General features: G+C 39.0%; 3 protein-coding genes and 1 long non-coding RNA gene across 4 annotated transcripts; 3 read left to right on the forward strand and 1 right to left on the reverse strand.

Moving 5' to 3' along the window:
• Positions 1 to 59: 59 nt before the first annotated feature.
• LOC5563716 (testicular acid phosphatase homolog) lies at positions 60 to 1,571 on the forward strand. The gene is made up of 2 exons (XM_001647950.2): positions 60 to 394; positions 457 to 1,571. The coding sequence occupies exons 1-2, from the start codon at positions 284 to 286 to the stop codon at positions 1,453 to 1,455; spliced, it is 1,110 nt and encodes a 369-aa protein (XP_001648000.2). The 5' UTR covers positions 60 to 283; the 3' UTR covers positions 1,456 to 1,571.
• Positions 1,502 to 19,600, reverse strand: LOC5563719 (endonuclease III-like protein 1). Its single transcript, XM_001647952.2, has 3 exons — positions 19,354 to 19,600; positions 18,590 to 19,294; positions 1,502 to 2,049 (listed from the first exon to the last, which is right to left on the reverse strand). Exons 1-3 carry the CDS (start codon positions 19,393 to 19,395, stop codon positions 1,606 to 1,608), a joined length of 1,191 nt encoding a protein of 396 aa, XP_001648002.2. The 5' UTR covers positions 19,396 to 19,600; the 3' UTR covers positions 1,502 to 1,605.
• Positions 16,052 to 17,169, forward strand: LOC110674076. Its single transcript, XR_002498623.1, has 2 exons — positions 16,052 to 16,210; positions 16,269 to 17,169. It is a non-coding gene; the product is annotated as an uncharacterized LOC110674076 (long non-coding RNA).
• LOC5563706 (ubiquitin-like protein 4A-B) lies at positions 17,943 to 18,603 on the forward strand. The gene is made up of 2 exons (XM_001647951.2): positions 17,943 to 18,105; positions 18,180 to 18,603. Exons 1-2 carry the CDS (start codon positions 18,058 to 18,060, stop codon positions 18,531 to 18,533), a joined length of 402 nt encoding a protein of 133 aa, XP_001648001.1. The 5' UTR covers positions 17,943 to 18,057; the 3' UTR covers positions 18,534 to 18,603.
• Positions 19,601 to 19,848: the final 248 nt, after the last annotated feature.

A 19,848-nucleotide genomic window follows, 5' to 3' on the forward strand; every position in this document is an offset into this window, starting at 1 on the left:
TTATAATTGATTGGCTGTAGTAATACCAGCGAGAAAATCTCTAAAACTTATCATTGCATTCAGTACAACAAACAAGTCAATGCTTGGATATAACTAATGCCGAGCTGCTCAGTGGAATATAACCGATGTGCGTCTACCATAGCGGATATCATTTTACTTAGTAATCCATAGGCTATTTCGTCAGCAAATAGTTCAATCATTTGCATTTGATGAACGTGGGAATTGAAACCCGTTCGGCATCAGATGAATTCAGCTCTTAAGTCAGTTAACACAAGCAAATGCAATGTGGAAAGTTCTTGCACTCACTTTTGTATTGATAGCGTCTATTATACAATCTACAGTATTTGTGATCTGTGATAATTTTAGCAACGATAGACTCGTTTTTGCACATGTGGTAAGATTATTTAAACTGAATAAGTTTCCCTCGAAATTTATTATTTCTCAAACAATGATCAGATCTTCCGACACGGCAACAGAACCCCCTTAGCAACGTATCCCTCCGACCCATGGAAGGATAAAAGCCACTGGTCACACGGTTGGGGACAACTGACCAACGTTGGAAAAAGAACTCAATTTCATTTGGGTCAATGGTTGCGAAATCGCTATAACGATCTGATAAGCGAAACCTATTCAGAGGATGAAATCTACGTACAAGCCACTGAAGTCGATCGTGTCCTAATGAGTGCCCTGTCGAACCTCGCTGGTCTGTATCCACCGAGAGACAAGGATCTGTGGCTTTCAAACATCCACTGGCAACCAATTCCGGTACATCAAGTTTCAAAACCGATGGACCATATTATAGCTGGTACGAGAAACTGTCCTAAGTTCCATCATTTACTGCAGAAATACATGCAATCAGATGTGTATCGGACGTATTATAAATCGATTGAACCGATCCTTAATTATACTTCACTGCATTCGCAAAAGCAAATCGACTCAGTAGAATCCATTTATGATTTGTACAGTTGCCTTGATGTAGAATATGAAAATGGGCTCAAATTACCACCATGGACCAGTAGTGTTTATCCTGAACCCTTAAGATCCATATCGGGGGAGATGTTTAGATTGCACACCAACACAACGGAAATGGCCCGACTCAAAGCAGGCCCAATGATCAAGGACATCCTAACACGATTCCAAAAGAAGGCTGACAAAACCCTTATTCCCAACAGAAGCCTTTGGATATACAGTGGGCATGATACCAGCGTTGTTAATCTGTTGAACGGCTTAGGTTTGTTCACACCTCACAACCCACCATTTGCCGCTTGCGTCCTGGTCGAACTAAGGAAGCCATCAAGTGATTCGCCTTATGTTTCCGTTTACTACAAAGACAGCAGCGAAGACCCGGAAGCACTTAATATATCAAACTGTGGCCCACGTTGTCCGTTAGAAAAAATGTTCGAACTCTATCAGGACATTATTCCCGAAGATTGGGAGCGAGAATGTGAAACCTAAACTCTTCAGGTTTTCTTTTACGTTCTAAAAAAATGGAACACAACTATTTCAGAATCAAATGAGCACTTAAACATCTTAATTTGTACTAATAGGTAATAAATGCATTGCAAAAATAATATCAAAAATAAACTTCAAACTTACCACCACCGATTAGAACTCCAACTCCTCCACCTTGATCTCTCTCTTGATAGGTGTCTTCCTTATGCCGTGCTTTCCCTTTGCTGGACAAATGGTCGCATTTAGACACTCGTTGCAATACGGATTAGTGGCCGGACAAATGGTTTGGCCGAATCCTACCAACAGCTGGTTCACTTCCTCCCACAGTTCGAAAGGTAACCACTTCTCCAGGGCTACTCGCGTGTCCTCTGGAGTTTTGGTTTGTTTCGGCACCCACTGGAGCCAGTTGCAGATGCGGTGGACGTGGGTATCCACACCGATGCCGGTGACAACGTTCCATGCTGATCGCATGCATAAGTGCGCCATCTTTTTGCCCACGCCCGGTAATTTTAATAATCCGTCGATGGTGTCCGGAATATCACCGTCGTAGCTGTCCAGTAGGATTTGCGATGATTGCTTGATGAACTTGGCTTTGTTCTGATTAATGGAGAAAGAAAAACAACGATTAAATATTATGTGGGGCCTTGAAAGTGCCTGAACTCCATGGATTTTGGAAATGTCCGTGACTTAGTATAATGTATCATTAGAAAGGGGCCAATTTTTATACAAGCATAAGCATTGATGACCGTACAATTCGTAGCTGCTACTCCATGATTGACCGGAATAATCAAAATTGAACAAGGAACCAACAGATGCAGCTTGGGAGTTACATATTACCTTCAATGTACAATTTCGAAAGCTCCAAAATTAGTAATGTCGGTAACGGCGCCGGTCACGCCCTCACAGTCATCGAGGGAGGGGTTGGAATGTTAGTGTTACTTCATGACAAACAAATAAAATAATAGGTACATGGATATATTTTTTTATATATATAACAGGAATTAGGGCTCAAAGTGAAACATCTCGGAATCTTAAGATGGCCGTTACAATGGCCGACTTGTGTCCACTTGTGAATCACGTTTTCAAAGGCACTAAACTGGATAAATATTAGGCAAACGTACCTTCTTATTATTATTCTGCTAGTGCACAAAGTCAAAATAAAAAGGGCACTGTTGTACGATGCTTCCTTCGCGAGACTAGTGCCTTTGAAGTTTTTGTACAATCTTAGAAGTTAGATTTCAAAGCTTAGGACGGTCTTTCGCGATGTGCAGGAAAAGGATTATATAACATTTCCCAAAAAACCATTCCCCAGAATTCCGTTCTCCAGAACAGTCTTGGGAACTGTGACCACAATTCACCACAGTTCATCGATTCTGCCATTCAACCAAAACACAAAGCAGCAGCAGCATCAATACCATCAGGCGTTGCGCTGCCAACGGTTCACACACTGCTTGACTGTTTTTGTCTCTCCACTATGACCGTTTTCGGGCAGCCATTCCAAGGTGAATGATTGAAAAAAGTGTTAAATCATTCAATCGCTAATATTTCGCTAGTGTTTTCAACTAATTGAAATCTATTAGCTCTAACAGAAAGAGCACAATCATTCCGTTGCGATACATATAAACAAGTTTAATTTCATGCTACCTTTATCGAGCAAAAATGCAAAACCCCGAAAACCGCAAAAATCGTGTCACCACTGTGCTCGAGTCATTTCGCATTCGGGGTTAAAAAACGTTAGGAAGAAGAAGATTACAGTTTTGAAGAGCCGTGACATTTTTTGGTTTTGAACGGTCATGGTTTGCTTTGGATTTTGATGGTCGGGTAGAAAGATGTAAATGTAGAGGCGGTAAATGTTTGCTCCAGTACTTTTCTCATCACTGCTCCAGAATTAACCATTCCCCAGAAAAATATATACCTATATACTTCAAACTTTTAAAAAATCTTGCTGAAATTTTTTATTTAAAACTCCATACAAATGTCAAGTGCAGTTTCAGTCGTTTTCAAGTAAAAAAAAAGCCGTTCGTTGAATATGTTATACATCTTCTTCTTATTCTTCTTCTTCTTGGCATTACTTCCTCACTTGGACAGAGCCTGCTTATCAGCTTTGTGTTTTTATTCCAACTTTTTAGCCGCGTACTTTAACAATTCGGCTAAGGCATTTCTTAGCCAATCAAGTTGTACAAAAAGAATTATATTATACATCTCCGAACTAATTAGCTATATTATGTATATTCGGCAAAAAAAATAGGTATTCATCACAATTCAGCCTTTCTACGCATATTTGTCCCGCGGTCCATAAGGTTCCATCGACGTTGCAGCGATTACTTGAATGCACAATACATGAAGCTTTCTGGGGAATGAGATTCTGGGGAACGGTTCATTCTGGGGAATATTATAGAATCGCAGGAAAATGGTGTGTGGCGGCGATGGATGAACCATGAGCTCGCCCAACTCTACGGCGAACCCAGTATCCAGAAGGTGGGTAAATCTTTAAGGATACGATGGGCAGGGCATGTTGCAAGAATGCCGGACAGCAAGCCTGCAAAGATGGCGTTCGCTTCGGATCCGGTTGGTACAAGAAGGCGTGGAGCGCAGCGAGCTAGGTGAGCGGATCAAGGGCGCATCTATTTGGCGAGCGTGGGGCAGAACCGAGGATGGAGAGATGCGGCCACCAACCAACCAACCGAGTATTGTGGCGTGAAATTGTTGATTCAGTGTTACCTGTTTAGATGTTAACTAAATAAATGAAATGAAAAGGAAGGAGGAAATGCTTTTTTTAAAGATTCAATGATTTTATCGTTCTAAGATTATTTATTACATAAAATAGAATTAAAAAGCTTTCATATGACATATTCAGATATGAGAAAGGAGCTCCCGTTTTTTTTTCTGGCGATATTTTATTCCCCAACCCGTTACTCTTGCCACTATCACTGGTACAGACGCCCTATGTTATTCCAAAATTGATTCTAATGATGCGCCCGTAAAAATATATTTACGGCTCAAATTTCACTACATAAAAAGAGAAATTTAATAAAATGCGATTTTTTCATTTATTCAGACAGCTGGGATTATTCTACGCGTGGGGTGAGGTGAGAATTATCGGTATCGTATAACGAGGTGGCAATTGGTTGTTTAGAGGTATCCAGTTTATTTACAAACCGTGCATCCCTGCTATTTTTTATTTTTTTTTTTATTTTATGTAATTACCGTCTTCGATTTACGTACAGACTGTACTACTTAGTAAAACTATTACAAACGATTCCTAATCCTATTTACAAATATTGTTTTCGACACGTTAAAATCAAACCCATCTGCGACTTCGTTGAACGCACGCAAGCAGGCACTGAATGAGCTATTGAATCCATAGTTTGTTCTATGGTACGGGATGGCCAGTAGAACCACGTTGCGAAGCCGACGAGGTGGAACGTTGATGCAAATTTCCCCGAGAAGTGCTGGGCTGTCTATGTTACCTTTAAGCAGGTCGAAGATAAACAATCGTTGTTGCTTCAAACGCCTTGCCGATAAAGATTCCAAGTTAATCAACTGGCACCGGTCAATATAGCTCGGCAAATTTGTAGGGTCATGCCATGTTAGATTACGCAATGCAAAACGAAGGAATTTTTTCTGGACGCGTTCGATTGCCAGAATTTGCGTCATGTGGTAGGGGCACCAAACAGGCGAAGCGTATTCTAGAATACTTCGTACCATAGAGCAATACAGTGTCTTGAGAGCGTATATGTCGGTGAAGTTGGAAGCATATCGACGTATGATTCCAAGTACGGAGAATGCCTTGGCGGTCATTTTTCCAATATGCTCACTAAATTGCACCTTCGAATCTATAATGACGCCCAGGTCGCAGATAGATTGTACAGGGTCTGGGTCATTTGGCATAAAGCCATTTGGCATAAGGTCATTTGGCATAACGCCATTTGGCATAAAGGACATTTGGCATAACAGCCATTTGGCATAACGGTCATTTGGCATAATTTTGAACAATGTGAAAATAAAGGGTCATTTGGCATAACGGACATTTGGCATAATATCAAGCCATGTGTAAAGTAAGAATCAATTGGCATAATATCAAACCATATGTGAAGTAAAGGTCATTTGGCATATCGGACATTTGGCATAATATCGAACCATCTGAAAAGTAAGGGTTATTTGGTATAATAATTCAGATATTTTTTTTTCTATGTCAAAAAACTGTTGTGATATTACGCAAAAGAAAAAGTCATGTTAAAAAGAAGGGCAAATTCCTATTTAACAAAATAACGCGTCGAATCGCTATAGCAATAACCCTCGAAAGAATACCTTATGTTTAAAAGAAGGGTAAATCTCTAGATAAATATCATGACTAAACAGATGAACTAGGGTGTCAATCAGTGACGCAATATTTCCTAATTTGAAATTAAAAATTGAAAACAAGGTAATGACTTTGGAAAACAGAAGAAAAAAATGCAGCAACATTGCTACTACAATTATCTTTTAAATAACATTTCGTGTTCCAACGAACCCGATCAACCAGTGCCCCACGGTGCCTTTTATGAGTATTTGTAAAAAAAATTGAAAAGATTCGTCAAGGGCGGATAGGAGTGACCCACAACATGCGATTTTACAAATCCAACTTCCAGAAAAATGTCTAAATTTTTCTAAAATATTTGTAGAATCCCCGAAAAGTCGTTTTACTCCTGGGGTGCATATTACCCCTGATACCCTTATTATAAGCTTATTATACTTCACTCTTGAAAGAACAGCCTATGATCAAAAGAAGGAAAAATCTCTTATGAAAAATTAGGCAAGTGTAATGCATTTAATAGTTTTATCAGTATAACTACAAAGAACTTCCGATGATTTAAAGAAGGTAAAATTCCCAATTAAAATATAAGCTGAACTATTTTCAATAGTATAACTCGAATGAATAGCCTATGTGCAAAAGAAGGAAAAAAATCTGATGAAATCAATAAAACACTTGAAACCTTATTACACCTGTGGTAGTCCAGAGGCGAATTAACCGTCACCTCAGAGTCTTGACGCGATGTGAGGAGTTCACAACTTCGTCCTGAATTAACGGGTCGATTTTATCATTCTCTTAGAGAGTGACAAAAAATTACGTCCCGTCACATTATGAAAAACATCAAATTATTTAGCTTATCAGTTATTGGGCCACACTTATGAAACCTACATATCAGAGGTGGCGTTATTTGATTTTTATTTTAATGATTCAGCCAAACGGCATTCGGCCTGATGATCTGTTCGGCCAAACGGCATTCGGCCAAGTGGCAGGACACAGAATTTTCAGTACTACAAAGTGTACGCATCAAATTTGTTTACGATGATTACACGAGTGAAGTAGGTATAGGCCAAATTCTTTATTTTAACGAATCGTGAGTTGGTATGTTCAGCAAAGTTGTAGCGAGTTGCTCAAATCAGTCATAATCGTGTATGGCTGATTTACATAAACTATTAATATCAGTTGCGAGCTATCAATATCACTTTGATTTGGCAAACAACAGCAGTGATGCGACATCGCACTCTAGATTATAATCAATTCAGAATGAGTGACAATTCTCCTTCTCCTGGGGCCTTCCTTAGCCGAGTGGCTAGAGTCCGTGGCTACAAAGCAAAGCCATGCTGAATCCCAAAACCCGGTCGGTTCAGGATCTTTTCGTAATAGAAATTTCCTCGATTTCCCTGGGCATAGAGTATCATAGTACCTGCCATGCGATATACGAATGCAAAAATGGTAACTTTGGCAAAGAAACCTTTCAGTTAATAACTGTAGAAGTGCTCATAAGAACACTGAGCTGAGAAGCAGGCTCTGTCCCAGTGAGGACATAATACCATGAAGAAGAAGTGACAATTCTCCAAGCTATTATTGTTCTTCTGTGACCAACACATAGTTTCAATTCATCTGCAGCTTTATCAAAAATATCGTATTGATAAGTTGCCATTTTATTTGCTTAATTTAAAATTGAACTTAACCCATCATTGATATTCATAGTCTATCGCTATCAATCATCAATGCCTTGGTGATGGAGTAGACAGCATGATGTTGATGTGATATAGAATGATCCGTATTGTTTCGCAGTCTGCATGTACAAATCAGCAAGTTTTATGCGTTGATAGTGACAGCGAGCAACTCTGCAAACGATTAGCTTAAGGTGAAACATCTCGGAATCCAAAGATGGCCGTCACAATGGCCGACTTGTAACCCTACTCGCGTTTTCAAAGGCACAAAACTGGAGAAATAGTAGGCAAACGTTCCTGATCTTCTTATTTTAAGCTTTCTGCTAGTGCACAAAGCCAAAATAAAAAGTGCACTGTTGTTGGAGGCTTCCTTCGCGAGATTTGTGCCTTTGAAGTTTTAGTGCAATATCAGAAGTTGATTCCAAGCTGTTTCACCTTAAGAGCCGCGATAATTGAGTATTTTTAATAAAAAAATCGTCGCTCTCAAGTGTTTAACTTGGAAGCTTCTGAAAGAAATTCACCATCTTTTCCTTCATCAGTATTTCGCCTATTAGTAAGCGAGATCATTGGAAGTCAACATAAGTCGTATAAAATACATCTACAAAGTTTAAAATCCGATTGAATTAGGTGGCATGATTTAACTGGAATCTTCTGATGGATTCATACCGCACTTGTTGTGCTTCTTCGGCGGCTTGCCAGAGAAGAGAATAAATAAATTATTATAGAACAGATTCAGCAGTTACTAAAATAAAACAGTAATAAAATGCTAAAATCTTCAATTTAAGTATGTACAGAAAATATATTGAAATTATGCCAAATGACCCTCATCTTTCACTTAGTTAAAAATTATGCCAAATGTCCGTTATGCCAAATGACCGTTATGCCAAATGTCCTTTATGCCAAATGGCGTTATGCCAAATGGCTTTATGCCAAATGGCCCGCTCCCGATTGTACACGATCAAGGATAGCCGTGCCCATCCGATAATTATGTTGGTACGCACCGTTACTCCGTGTGAACGTGATTGTCTTGCACTTTTCGGGATTGACACGCATCCCATTGTTGTCGCACCACACAAGCAAAGCGTTTATATCCTCCTGAAGCGCATCGCAGTCCACAGGACCACGTACGATGCGGTAGAATTTCAAGTCGTCAGCGAATGAAAGATTGAACGACGAGAGCAACGGGAATAAATCATTTATGAAAATGTTGAAGAGTAGCGGACCTAGAACACTTCCTTGGGGCACGCCGGATGTGATGTCGAAAGTACAGGAATGGGCTGAGTTCACAACTACAAGTGCTTTACGATCTGTCAGGTACGAGAGTAGCCATTCTGTAGCCCAATCAGGAAACCCTAGGTGCTTCATTTTATCGATAGCAAGGACATGAACGATACTTCATGCAAACCATCGGGGTTCATGTTTAATTTAAACTTGTAGTCACCCTAGAACCGTGTTTTTGGTCACCTCTTTTGCTGTTTTGTTTTGATTCTGCGCACCGTTCCACAGCGTTCCATTTCACTTTTCTTTGTTCCATGAGTGAAATAACGTTTGAACCATTTTTAATTTGAACGATGTGCAAATTAGCGGTGTTGTGGCGCAACGGAATAGCAGGTGCATTTTGGCCCAATTTCCCCATCTGCTTTCCGGCACGGCTCGTCTCTATCATGAGCAATAGATGACAGACGCCGAAGAACACCAGCATCACATTTAGAACGCCATCGACTTCAACAGCAGCAAGATGCTGCCGGCGCGCGCTCTCCGCAGTACATTTTAATATGTTTGTAATATTGTGTAAATAATGTATATAGTTGTAGTCAATAAATGTGCATGTTTTATTCTCGTTTACGTCCGCGTGTGAATCCTTTATTCGGCCACATATCCTGTTTTCCCCGGACGTAACAAGCGGGGTACAAATTAAAAAGTGTTCAGATTAAATGTGGACAAACCAACGGGGGTACCCGGTACATAACTTTTTGTGTTTAGTTCATCTTCCGCGGTGCTTTCTTTGCTTCAGGGTTTCGTTTTTACTACCACTGAAAAAGAGCCATCTATTGCCTTTTCAGTTTTGAATATCGCCCTATTGTCACCTCGCTATACGAGACCGACAATGCTCACCTCACCCCACTCGTAGAATAAACCCAAGCAATATCTCGGCCCTTTGGCTTTCAGAACAATCCTTTTGGATTGTACTGGTGGTATCAATATTGATTGTAGATAAATTCCTTCAAACATACCTCTAAAAATTTATGAAGGATTATTTTTGAAGGATACCCGTGAGATTTGCTAGAGAAATCTATAGAGGAATTTCTAATGGGATTTAGTGGGAGTTCTTGAATGTGTTTTTGAAGAAATCTCTGGCACTTTTCCTCAACGAATCTATGAAGAAATTTCTGAACAATCTGTGGATGACACGAACAGGAATCTATATATTTAGACTCAATGATTTACACCAGGATTGCAAGGATTCTCACACTATTTTATGTAGAAATTTCATCTAAACTACGCAGGAGAGAGAAGACATCGAATTGTTTTAGAATTTCTTCAAGATTCCACATATTTCCACTATTGTTTCTTCTTCTTCTTAGCATTACGTACTCATTGGGACAGAGCCTGTTTCTCAGTTCAGGAGTGCTCAGGAGTGTTCAATGAGCACTTCCACAGTTATTAAGCTTTCTTTGCTAAAGCTGCCATTCTCGCATTCGTATATCGAGTGACAGGTACGATGTTACTCCATGCCCAGGAAATTTCCATTACGAAAAGATCCTGGACCGACCGGGAATCGAACCCATACACCTTCAGCATGGCTATGCTTTGTAGCCGCGGACTCTAACCACTCGGTTAAGGAAGGCCCTTGTTCTGAGATATTGAAAAAAATCCTGCGAGGTTTATTTCAGATACTCTTCGATATCAGGTATAACAAAAGGAATTTATTGAATGACGTTTTCGGTATTTTTACAAATTATTTCTCCAAAGATTTCGTAAGAAGTTTGCATAAAATAACTTTTAATGAGTGTAAAATCAGGTTCTTTCTTTCGAAATTCCGTCGATGGTACCAGAAATTTATCCAATAGTTTTTTTAGGAATTTATCCGAGGAATCGCTCAAATATTGCTTCGTGATTTCTCGCGTAACAATTCTAAAAGGCCAATGATCAAATTCTAAACAAATCGGGTTTTGATATCATTCGATAGCATCTCCCAACACCCACAAACTATGCAAACATTGTCAACATAATCATAAAGTTTACCGTTATAACTCGGTTTTCAACACTGCCAATAATCGCTTTTTTCCAAATCATTCATTGGCCCCCGCTCGAAAAGGCCAATGATTGGTTCTCGCTCCATCAAGAGGGCCTACAATCGGAAAATTTCGTAAACTGACATTGGTCTTAGCATGGTGAGAGGCCAATGACTCTCTCTTGCTCATTCATTGAAAACCGAAAAGGCCTAGCCTTGGGCCAAGCACGCTAATAAAATTATATTTTGGCCAACAAAAAGGCCCATGGATGGATGAAAATCGAAAATGGGCCAAGCATTTAAAATCATAATTTTTTCCACATTTTTGTCAGTTTTCAGAATAAAATCGACTATTAGCGAGAAGAAATAGTAAATCGACAATCAACTAACAAGAAGTCACATTGATTGATTTGAATACTGAAAAATAAGAATTGAAAATGTGGTGCATAATATATAAATCGAATTTTCTGATCTGAGGATTCTTCTTCTTCTTGGTATTACGTCCTCACTGGGACAGAGCCTGCTTCTCAGCGTAGTGTTCCTATGAGCACTTCCACAGTTGTTAACTGAGAGCTTTCTTTGCCAAAGTTGCCATTTTCGCATTCGTATCTCGATACTCTATGCCCAGGGAAGTCAAGGAAATTTCCATTACGAAAAGATCCTGGACCGACCGGGATTCGAACCCAGACACCTTCAGCATGGCTTTGCTTTGTAGCCGCGGACTCTAACCACTCGGCTAAGAATTGTTACGCGAGATTTCCGCATATTAATTGTGCTTATTCTGCGCGGCGTGTGAGGTGAGACGAGTCGATTGAGGTGACATTTGTCGGCTCGGTTCCAATTGATTAACAATAGTCGTCTCACGTCACTCGAGGTGAGAGCAACTCGTCTCGACTCACACGCTGCGCAGAATAAGCACAAATATCTGCAAAGAATTACTTTATTCGACCGATGACATTCTTTTAGGGCCCGTCATTACAAGCACTGATGCACCACTGTTACAGTAGATACAATGAAGCAAAATTCATAAGCAAAATAATTGTTTTGAATAGTTTTACAATCAAATTTTATAAATACTATTGTATCATTTAAACATAGCACATTATAGATTAATATGGCATATACAACTCTCCTTTACTTTATATTTCCTAGAGAAGATCCAAATATGACGTCCATCGTTTTAGGGAATTGGCTTATTTAAGGGTATCCAGTTTTTTACAAAATCACATTCTACGTCAAAAATGGATTCAGAACCAAAAATTTCATAATTTTCCGTGACCAGTAACTATTTTTAAAACACGTTTAAAATTAGTATGGAAGTCACTATTGAATCACCCCTCGACAAATTTCACTACGGGACGAGCTGTCATTATGTAAATTGAAATGTCATTTAGTCTTCAGACTGAAATCTTCATTATTAATTTTATAATGTTTAAATTAAGACTTTGTAGCGCAATAAAATTATATTACTCTTCGAAAAATGTGCTCTTTCGATCAAGCTACGAAAAACAGTAACCTTTTCATCGCTAAACAACCCAATGAACTAATTTACAATGACGTCACGCTGCTTCTTCCACCGGGAAGAACACCTTTTACTGCGGGCCGTGTTTACAAAAAATGAACGATTTCGTTGTGCATTCATCCACTTCATGTTCATCCGGTGAAAATTCGTCGTCTGGATGTTGGTCCGGATGTCATTTTATGTAAACATTGCCCGCATTTAGAGCAGAAAAGAAAAAGAAAGTTGATGATAAAAGAAGACCGTGGATAAGTCCATTCTAGACCCCCCCCCCCTCTCTCTCCTCTGTCACGCATTTTTCAAATATCTAATACGTGCACTGTCACACTTCCATAGACAACCCCACCCACCCCCTAATGATGGATGTCATTTTTGGATGAACCCCTATCTCGATATCGAATTAGGGAGCCATATGTCGTTTTCGTTTTTAGGAACTGGGTCGGTGATCAACACATAAACAAACCAATGTCAAATAAATTGTAGTTCGGTCGAACCTGAATCGGGTTGGGGTTGAAACTGTGATTCAGAACGGGTTGCGCCAGTTCCAACCTACACTGAACGGAATCTCCCGCCATGAATTGAATGATTTGCAATTCACTTGACTGGAAATCTTCATAATCCTTATTTTGAATGATTATTAGAGGGTATGATGCATCCACCGACTACTGAACTAAAATCATCCAATGTTTTGATGATTTTTAGTGCATATCCGTATGACATTAAGCAAATAATTGAATTGCGTGAAAACAAATGAATAACATGTAATTTATGACGGGTTTTCTTTTCTTCGATGCCCCAAATCAAAAATCATTCAATTACAGTCCAAAATGTCATCTGGAAAGTTAATGATCCTAGATTTCAAATCATCCTTGTCAATCTTATTGAAAACATGGTGGAAACAACGAGGTTCAGAGTTTCTTCGTGGTGTTTGAAGGTAATTTTTCATTCTATGATGTTATTATCGAGAAGCAACTATAACTGTGGTGTCTGTTAATTACTTTTAAAGGGATCTAGAACTATTCAACGCACGAGTCATCGCGGGTACCAAAAGAGCAGTCACTTCATGTTCGTTCCAACCAGGTATGTTAGAGGCATCCAGTAATTTAATAAGTGTTATTATATGTATTTATATGGCCTTGTAATCAAAATAAATAGTGATATGAGCATTAAAAACGTTTTTTTTTTCTCTTATAAGCAGGTGAAATCAACTCACCTGTAAAAAAACTGAACTGCTACGGCAAATGAAATGTAATATGTTGTTAACAAAATGTTAATTAAATCTTAAATTTGTTTTACCAAATTAGGATGATAGTGTTGTCAAATAACACAGAACACCTAGATATAAGAAATGAATGTAATGTTTGGAATGATACTAATAAAGAAATTTAAAAAAAAAAAAATAAAAATAAAAAAAAAAGTGATATGAGCAAAACCACCAATAATGAGCTATTATTTATTTTTAATTTGAATTGTTTTGAATTACGAACCAGAAGATAATGGGAGTTGTTTACATTGGTGTATGGCAATCATTCAATTTTGATTTTATTTTAGAAGAATAAAAATCATTTCGAGGCTGGATGATTTTCATTCGGTGTGATTTGTAAACAGATGATTTTGACGACAATGAAAATCATTCTATTTTTGTCAGAAAATAGGTTTGGGGCTCGGATGAGGCAAAAATCATTCAATTAATGGCGGGAGATTTCGTTCAGTGTAGGTTCAAACACGAATTCGACAATGGACCAATGCACGAGTTCATTATTTGACGTTTAAGCGGTGCCGTGTTATTTATGTGACCATGGAAACTAGTGAATTCGGCACCGCTCAAACGTCAAATTAATGAACTCGTGCATCGGTCCATGGATCAATACACGAGTTCATTATTTGACGTTTGAGCGGTGCCGTGTTATTTATGTGGCCATGGTAACGAATGAATATGGCACCGCTCAAACGTCAAATTAGTAAATTCATGCATTGGTTCATAGTAAAATTTGGTTTACATACTCCACTGCACTGTGACGTCACGCATCAATTTTGACAGGTACTGGTCCTGTTGTTTACAGTTTGGACTTAGTACTTTTTTCGAAACATTCTTAATTTCGTGAAAGTTTGCTGCGAGGAGAGGTCAAATCTACTGCAGATACCCACGGATCGTACTATTCTATCTTCCTACCGTGGAAAATCGTCACCATCAGCATGCTGGTGATAGAAATGCGAAGATGAAAAAATGATGGAAAAAACGACTAAGTCCGAAACGTAAACAACAGGACCAGCAGCTGTCAAATAAGTGAGGTTAGGCTCGTCATATGCAACGCTCTATGGCTACCTAGATGGTCCCTTGGATCGCAGTTGCACTGGTTTTATGTTCTGTATCTCTATACTTAGCATACTTAGCTTATAAGCGGTTTCTTCACCATCGCTTAGCCCTTAAACCTGGTTTAATCGTATGGGTAAACGTGGTTTACGGCTTAAGCGAAGGTGAAGAAATCGGCCCTTAATGACGAAAATTATTTACCCAATGTCGATCGTTTACCCAAAGCTTCATCGCAAGCAATTCTGGAGCTCGATTTGAAAAGGTCGAATGTGACATTTTTGACTGTCTGAGATAACTCTCTATGAAGTTTCTCAAACGATATTCAATTCCTATTTCAAGCAAACAGCTAAAAAGCACACAATATACGTATTAAGACACAAAACGAAATCCCTCCCAGTAAACCTTTAAACAAACGCATAAGAATACACTCATTTTTTTTAATTTACGAGCATAAATAAGTTTTCCGTCTATCTGAGATTGTTTGTGGTTCATTCGACCTAATCGATACGACCTAATGCCAGTCACCGCTGCACATCGAACGGGCACGTTCAGACGTTTGACGTCTGAAAATGTCCATACGTCAAAGTACGATCGGACTGATTGATGGTCAGTGAAGCACATACGACCCACCGTTGTAAACAGAAATAGAGATTTTCAGAGAATTTCTGGAGTTTTCTACATAAAGGTATGTATTGCATAACGTTGACGATGCGATTAATGCGATCAGCGATGTTACTCAGTGCAAATTCACATCTCCGCAAAATGTCTACTTTACAGAAGATGCAACGGATGCGGCTGTCGGATAGATTTACTTGCTCGTATCTTTGAAAAAATCTTCATAAGGCATCATCGGTACTTCTGTGGTGATGCTCGGAAAACAACAGGCCGAAGATTAAACCAAAGTTGAACGAAGAGAGCAAATTGTCGCTGTCGGTTTTCTTAAAGTTTTCCTTAAGATCTTTCACAATCGGGAACACTAAAAAATGAATTCCTTGGAAATGACACAGCACTGCTGTTTGCCTTCATCTCAATAAATGATTTGCTTAGTAGCTCAACCAGAGTCTGATTCTGGGGGATTTTGTAAACTTGAAGATATAAGACAAAAGGTCGAATACGCATTTTTTCAGATTTAGCTACATTCGACTGAAAGCGCAATAGGACGAATGAACAAATTTTTATTGTTCCTAGTTTCTGTTAATTACGTCAAAGTGTCAATTATTTTTGTATTTTTGAAGAAATATAATATCAAAATGGTACTTTACCCTCATATTAAGCTGAGTAGAATCTACCTAATGGTTAAATAAACACGAGTATTCTACTTTTGTTACTTAGGACCATTTCAAATCGAGCTCCAGAATTATTCGAGACGAACATTTCTAAAGGTCCTAACTAACATTTTTACTCAAATTGAGTTATCACTATTTTCCAAATCCTCAGCATAAAATATAACGATTTTCTTTTAAAAGTTAACTTGTTTTTATTTATTAACCTTTAAATTCGAAAAAAACAAAACGACCCAACTGCATTATCGATAATATCGCCCAGCTCTGTTGATGGGACTTTTTGCTCGCCGAAGGTCTCATCTGTCATTTTCGATTTTTGTTTACAAAATTGCACATGGGACCTTTGGCATGCAAGCGAGCTCTCACAGTGATTTTGAAACTATTTTGAGTTAAATTAATAAAAATGGATCCTACACAAGACCAATTCCGGATGTTCATACGTAAGTAAAGTTCAGTGCATTGAATAAGATTAAAATTTAAGGATGAATAATATTTCAGAAGCAGCATCACGTCGAAGCCAAAGATCCGATGGCAGCAGTCACTATGGTAGTCAACCTACATCTCCGCAGATAGATGATTCGTGCGATGTATTCAAGCTACGGGAGAGTTGCAAATGCCGAACCTGCACCTTCAAAGAAGGATAATTCAGTTTTTAAGCTCTCTAAGAGGAAAAGCGCTGAGTCGCCACGGAGCTGGAAGGAGCGCACTGGAACTTTTCAAAATGGTACGGAGACTCTACCGAAGCAGCATGCTTGAAACTAACTGCAGGACAGGTCAACAATCCTTGCAAAAAACAGCAGCATTCATCGTGTTCCGTTTCATGAGATGAAAATGTCAAGCTACGGGAATGTTGCAAATGCCCGTACAACGGATTGGATTTTGCAACAGAATCACGCAAAGTACGACAGATGTAGGTTGACAGATTTATCCAACACTCGAGTCAAAAGCAGTAAGTAATTTTCCCGATATACAAATGGCACATACGTATAACGATTTTCCTTGCTTGGTTGTAGGCAATCTCTCCTCTACAGTAGCCACGCCACCCATATATACCTTGCATCCATCAAAGGAAATGATAAATCACTGAGAAAACTGATCAGTGATTCAACGGGTACAGAAGAAATGATCGATCTTGATTCGATTTCCAGTTACTGTAAAGAAAATGTCGTTAAAGCAAGTCATCAGCAGTATCGAAAAAGCATTATTGAAGAAAGAGAGCAGATCAGCCCAAGCCTGGCTTCTACAAAATGCAAAGAACAAAATATAATTTTATTGGATCATCCATACATTAAGGTGTTCGAACTCTTAGTGTCACTCTCCATCATGTTCAAAGATGCGAGTACAAGTCTAATGTCTTCTGCAAGGTCTGTTGATTGCAATCTTCTTTAAAGTATGCAAACAAAACTGTATGTTCAGACTTGAAGTAGATTGAATATTATTCCTCCCTCAAATGCTTATATTTTGACAGATTCGAGAATTTCGACTACCACCAGTCTTCAACAGTATCGTACACTCATGTGCACTGGATAAGTTCTCCTTTTGTAATATTCATCCCATCCTCTTTCCCTCATTATTATCTTAAAGCGTGTATGAGTAATATCATAGACTGTACCCTGCATGCCTTTGATACAAAAGAAAAAAGAAAATCTACCAAAGAAATCATTTTGTTTTTTTGAATACCATACTATTGCCCAATATTTTTTATAATATTTTACTCTAGTTGACGTAAATTTGATTTGAATCCATTATTCTTTACAAACTTAATCAAAATTTACCAGTTTTCATTGAGTTTTACAAATGACCCAAGTACCAAAGGTATTTTCATAAAGACCCATTTGATAGGTCCCAACTGACAATAAAAGTGCAAAAGGTCTCATGTGATAAAAATATCCAAAAATAACGTAAACATGTAATTTTCCGCAGAATGAACATCATTTTTGAATTTTTGAGCTTTTTTTACGTTTAGAAATGAAGTTCAATGTCTTATTTTATGTTTCTATTCTAATTGGCATTTGATTTTCATCACGATTTTTTCGATGCTTATTTTCTCCGATAAAGGCAAAAGTCTGATGGGACCTTTTGAAATGTTCGTCTCGTATTTATCTCAGTGTACAATGAAATTCACCACATGGTCAAACCTGGTCAAATCTAGCACGCATGTCATTGGTGATTTGTTTTGATTACCACCTTCGCTGTCGCGTCTCCATCTTTAGCACCAAAAAACACATACTTTGACCTGAGAAATTTTAAAGCAATTCTGTGCAATTTCGAAACAACACAACAAAAAATGAAACTAACAATCAAAATTCTCAAAGGAGACGAATATGTCGTTGAGGTAGGTACAGTAGAACACCCAAAATACGCCCACGTTAACTTGCATCCATTCTAACCCGCGACCAATCAATCAAGGCGACCGAGGAATCCACCATCATGGACATCAAGCAGGATCTCGAGCGCAAAAGTATGATCCCGGTGGAGCATCAGAAATTGCTGCTCGTGGGAAAGACTCTGTCCGACGAGAAAACCGTCGCATCCTACGGTAACATCAAGGACGGCACCAAACTTACGCTGGTGGTGAAGAAACCCGACCCACTGAGGGAAGTTATATTCCGACAGTTCAAGAAGTACCTGCAGGAAGAGCAATCCCAGCGACTGACCAACGAGTTTATGAATGACTTCGACAGTAAAGTTCAGCAGCTTAGTTTAGACGATTTGGAAAAAATAGCTAGCGACATTCTTGCAAAGAAGGGTCAAAATGTGTGATAGGTTTTTAGACGATACTAGATTGTTGAGATGATTTTGAAAATAAAAAAACTTACCTTGTAAAAGCTGACGGGATAGATTAGTTTCTCCAAGACGGCCACATCTGTTGCTACAACGTTCTCCGGAGTTAAACCATGCTTTCGCAATCTTTGCATACACTCAAAGTTAACCTGATCTTTGGTTTGACTGGACAGCATCAGAGAGACCAAAGTGTGGTATCTTCTTATTTTGGCGGGGACGGTTTGGTCATCTTTGAACTGATCACAGCCCATGGTATCGACTGGGGCTGGCATCATCTGTCGCATTTGGCGAATGTTGTCCAATATTTGGCGCCAATTGTCCGGTTCCCATTTTGCTTGTTTTACAGAAGCTTCCGCTTCCAACGGAGATTTATCTTCGATTTTGATTCTAGCGCTTTGTTTGCTTGGGGATTGCGCCACAAGGGAAGCCAGATCACGCTTGGTTGGGGTTCGTTCTCCGGGGAAGCATGTTGGGGAAGGTCCCGCTCGATCCGGACTTGATTCAACTTTGATTTGCTTCCTACTTTGGCGAGGTTTACGGTTCGATGTTGTCGGTGCCAGTTGTTCAATTTTGATTTCCGGAACAGTTGATTTGATGGGAACGGCGGTAGAGGAACTCAACCCGCTTTTTTCGCCATTGGCCGTTGAGGTTTTCCGCAGTAGGCTGGCTTTGAGACTAACGTGCTGCTGTTTGACAAAGTTGCGCGTTTTCTTTGGGGAGAAATATGGTGATTTGGTCTCCTAGCGGCAAATGTAGATTTGATCAATTAAATATCTTGTAAATTAAACAAAACACTTACCATTTTACAGATTATTTGACGAAAATGCAAAAGTTTGAACATTCACAAAATTTTAAGAACAGCGAAAACTAGCACTACACCACCAGTTTGTGCTCTTCCTCAGCATCAGTTCATCGTTGCAACATGTTTTGGTCGATAGGGATGTCCAAAGAATTACTGTCTCATTAATAATCGATCAAAAAATCAGGGAGTGAAATTATCGGTCACGGCGATAATCAAGTCTATGGCTCAAGCCGATTTTCCGGCGAAAAGAGACGTGCGATAATAGAGGTATCCAAGCAAAAAGCCACGAATACCAACGCACAATCAATCTTACACAAGTCGATTTCCTCAGAATGCAAATGTATCGATGTTTGTTTGACGTCATTGAACTTTCGGTCAACGTCAGTCCAACAAGGAAGTTGATGTTTTGCAGCAATTCTGTTTATATTTGCATTGTCACAGCAAACAAAAGCAATGCTGTGACAGTTCTCACAGCAAACAAAGAAAATTTTG

Source organism: Aedes aegypti, chromosome 1 (genome assembly GCF_002204515.2).
Source record: "Aedes aegypti strain LVP_AGWG chromosome 1, AaegL5.0 Primary Assembly, whole genome shotgun sequence".
Taxonomy (NCBI): Eukaryota; Metazoa; Arthropoda; class Insecta; order Diptera; family Culicidae; genus Aedes; species Aedes aegypti.

Excerpts from the sequence above, each read along its gene's own strand:
- LOC5563716 (XM_001647950.2), top strand. The coding sequence starts at position 284 with ATGTGGAAAGTTCTTGCACTCACTTTTGTATTGATAGCGTCTATTATA. Across the intron at positions 395-456 it reads GACTCGTTTTTGCACATGTG|ATCTTCCGACACGGCAACAG; the intron begins GTAAGATTATTT and ends AACAATGATCAG.
- LOC5563706 (XM_001647951.2), top strand. The coding sequence starts at position 18,058 with ATGAAACTAACAATCAAAATTCTCAAAGGAGACGAATATGTCGTTGAG. Across the intron at positions 18,106-18,179 it reads GAGACGAATATGTCGTTGAG|GCGACCGAGGAATCCACCAT; the intron begins GTAGGTACAGTA and ends CAATCAATCAAG.
- LOC5563719 (XM_001647952.2), bottom strand. The coding sequence starts at position 19,395 with ATGTTCAAACTTTTGCATTTTCGTCAAATAATCTGTAAAATG. Across the intron at positions 19,295-19,353 it reads GTCAAATAATCTGTAAAATG|GAGACCAAATCACCATATTT; the intron begins GTAAGTGTTTTG and ends ATTTGCCGCTAG. Across the intron at positions 2,050-18,589 it reads ATCCCGTCAGCTTTTACAAG|AACAAAGCCAAGTTCATCAA; the intron begins GTAAGTTTTTTT and ends TCCATTAATCAG.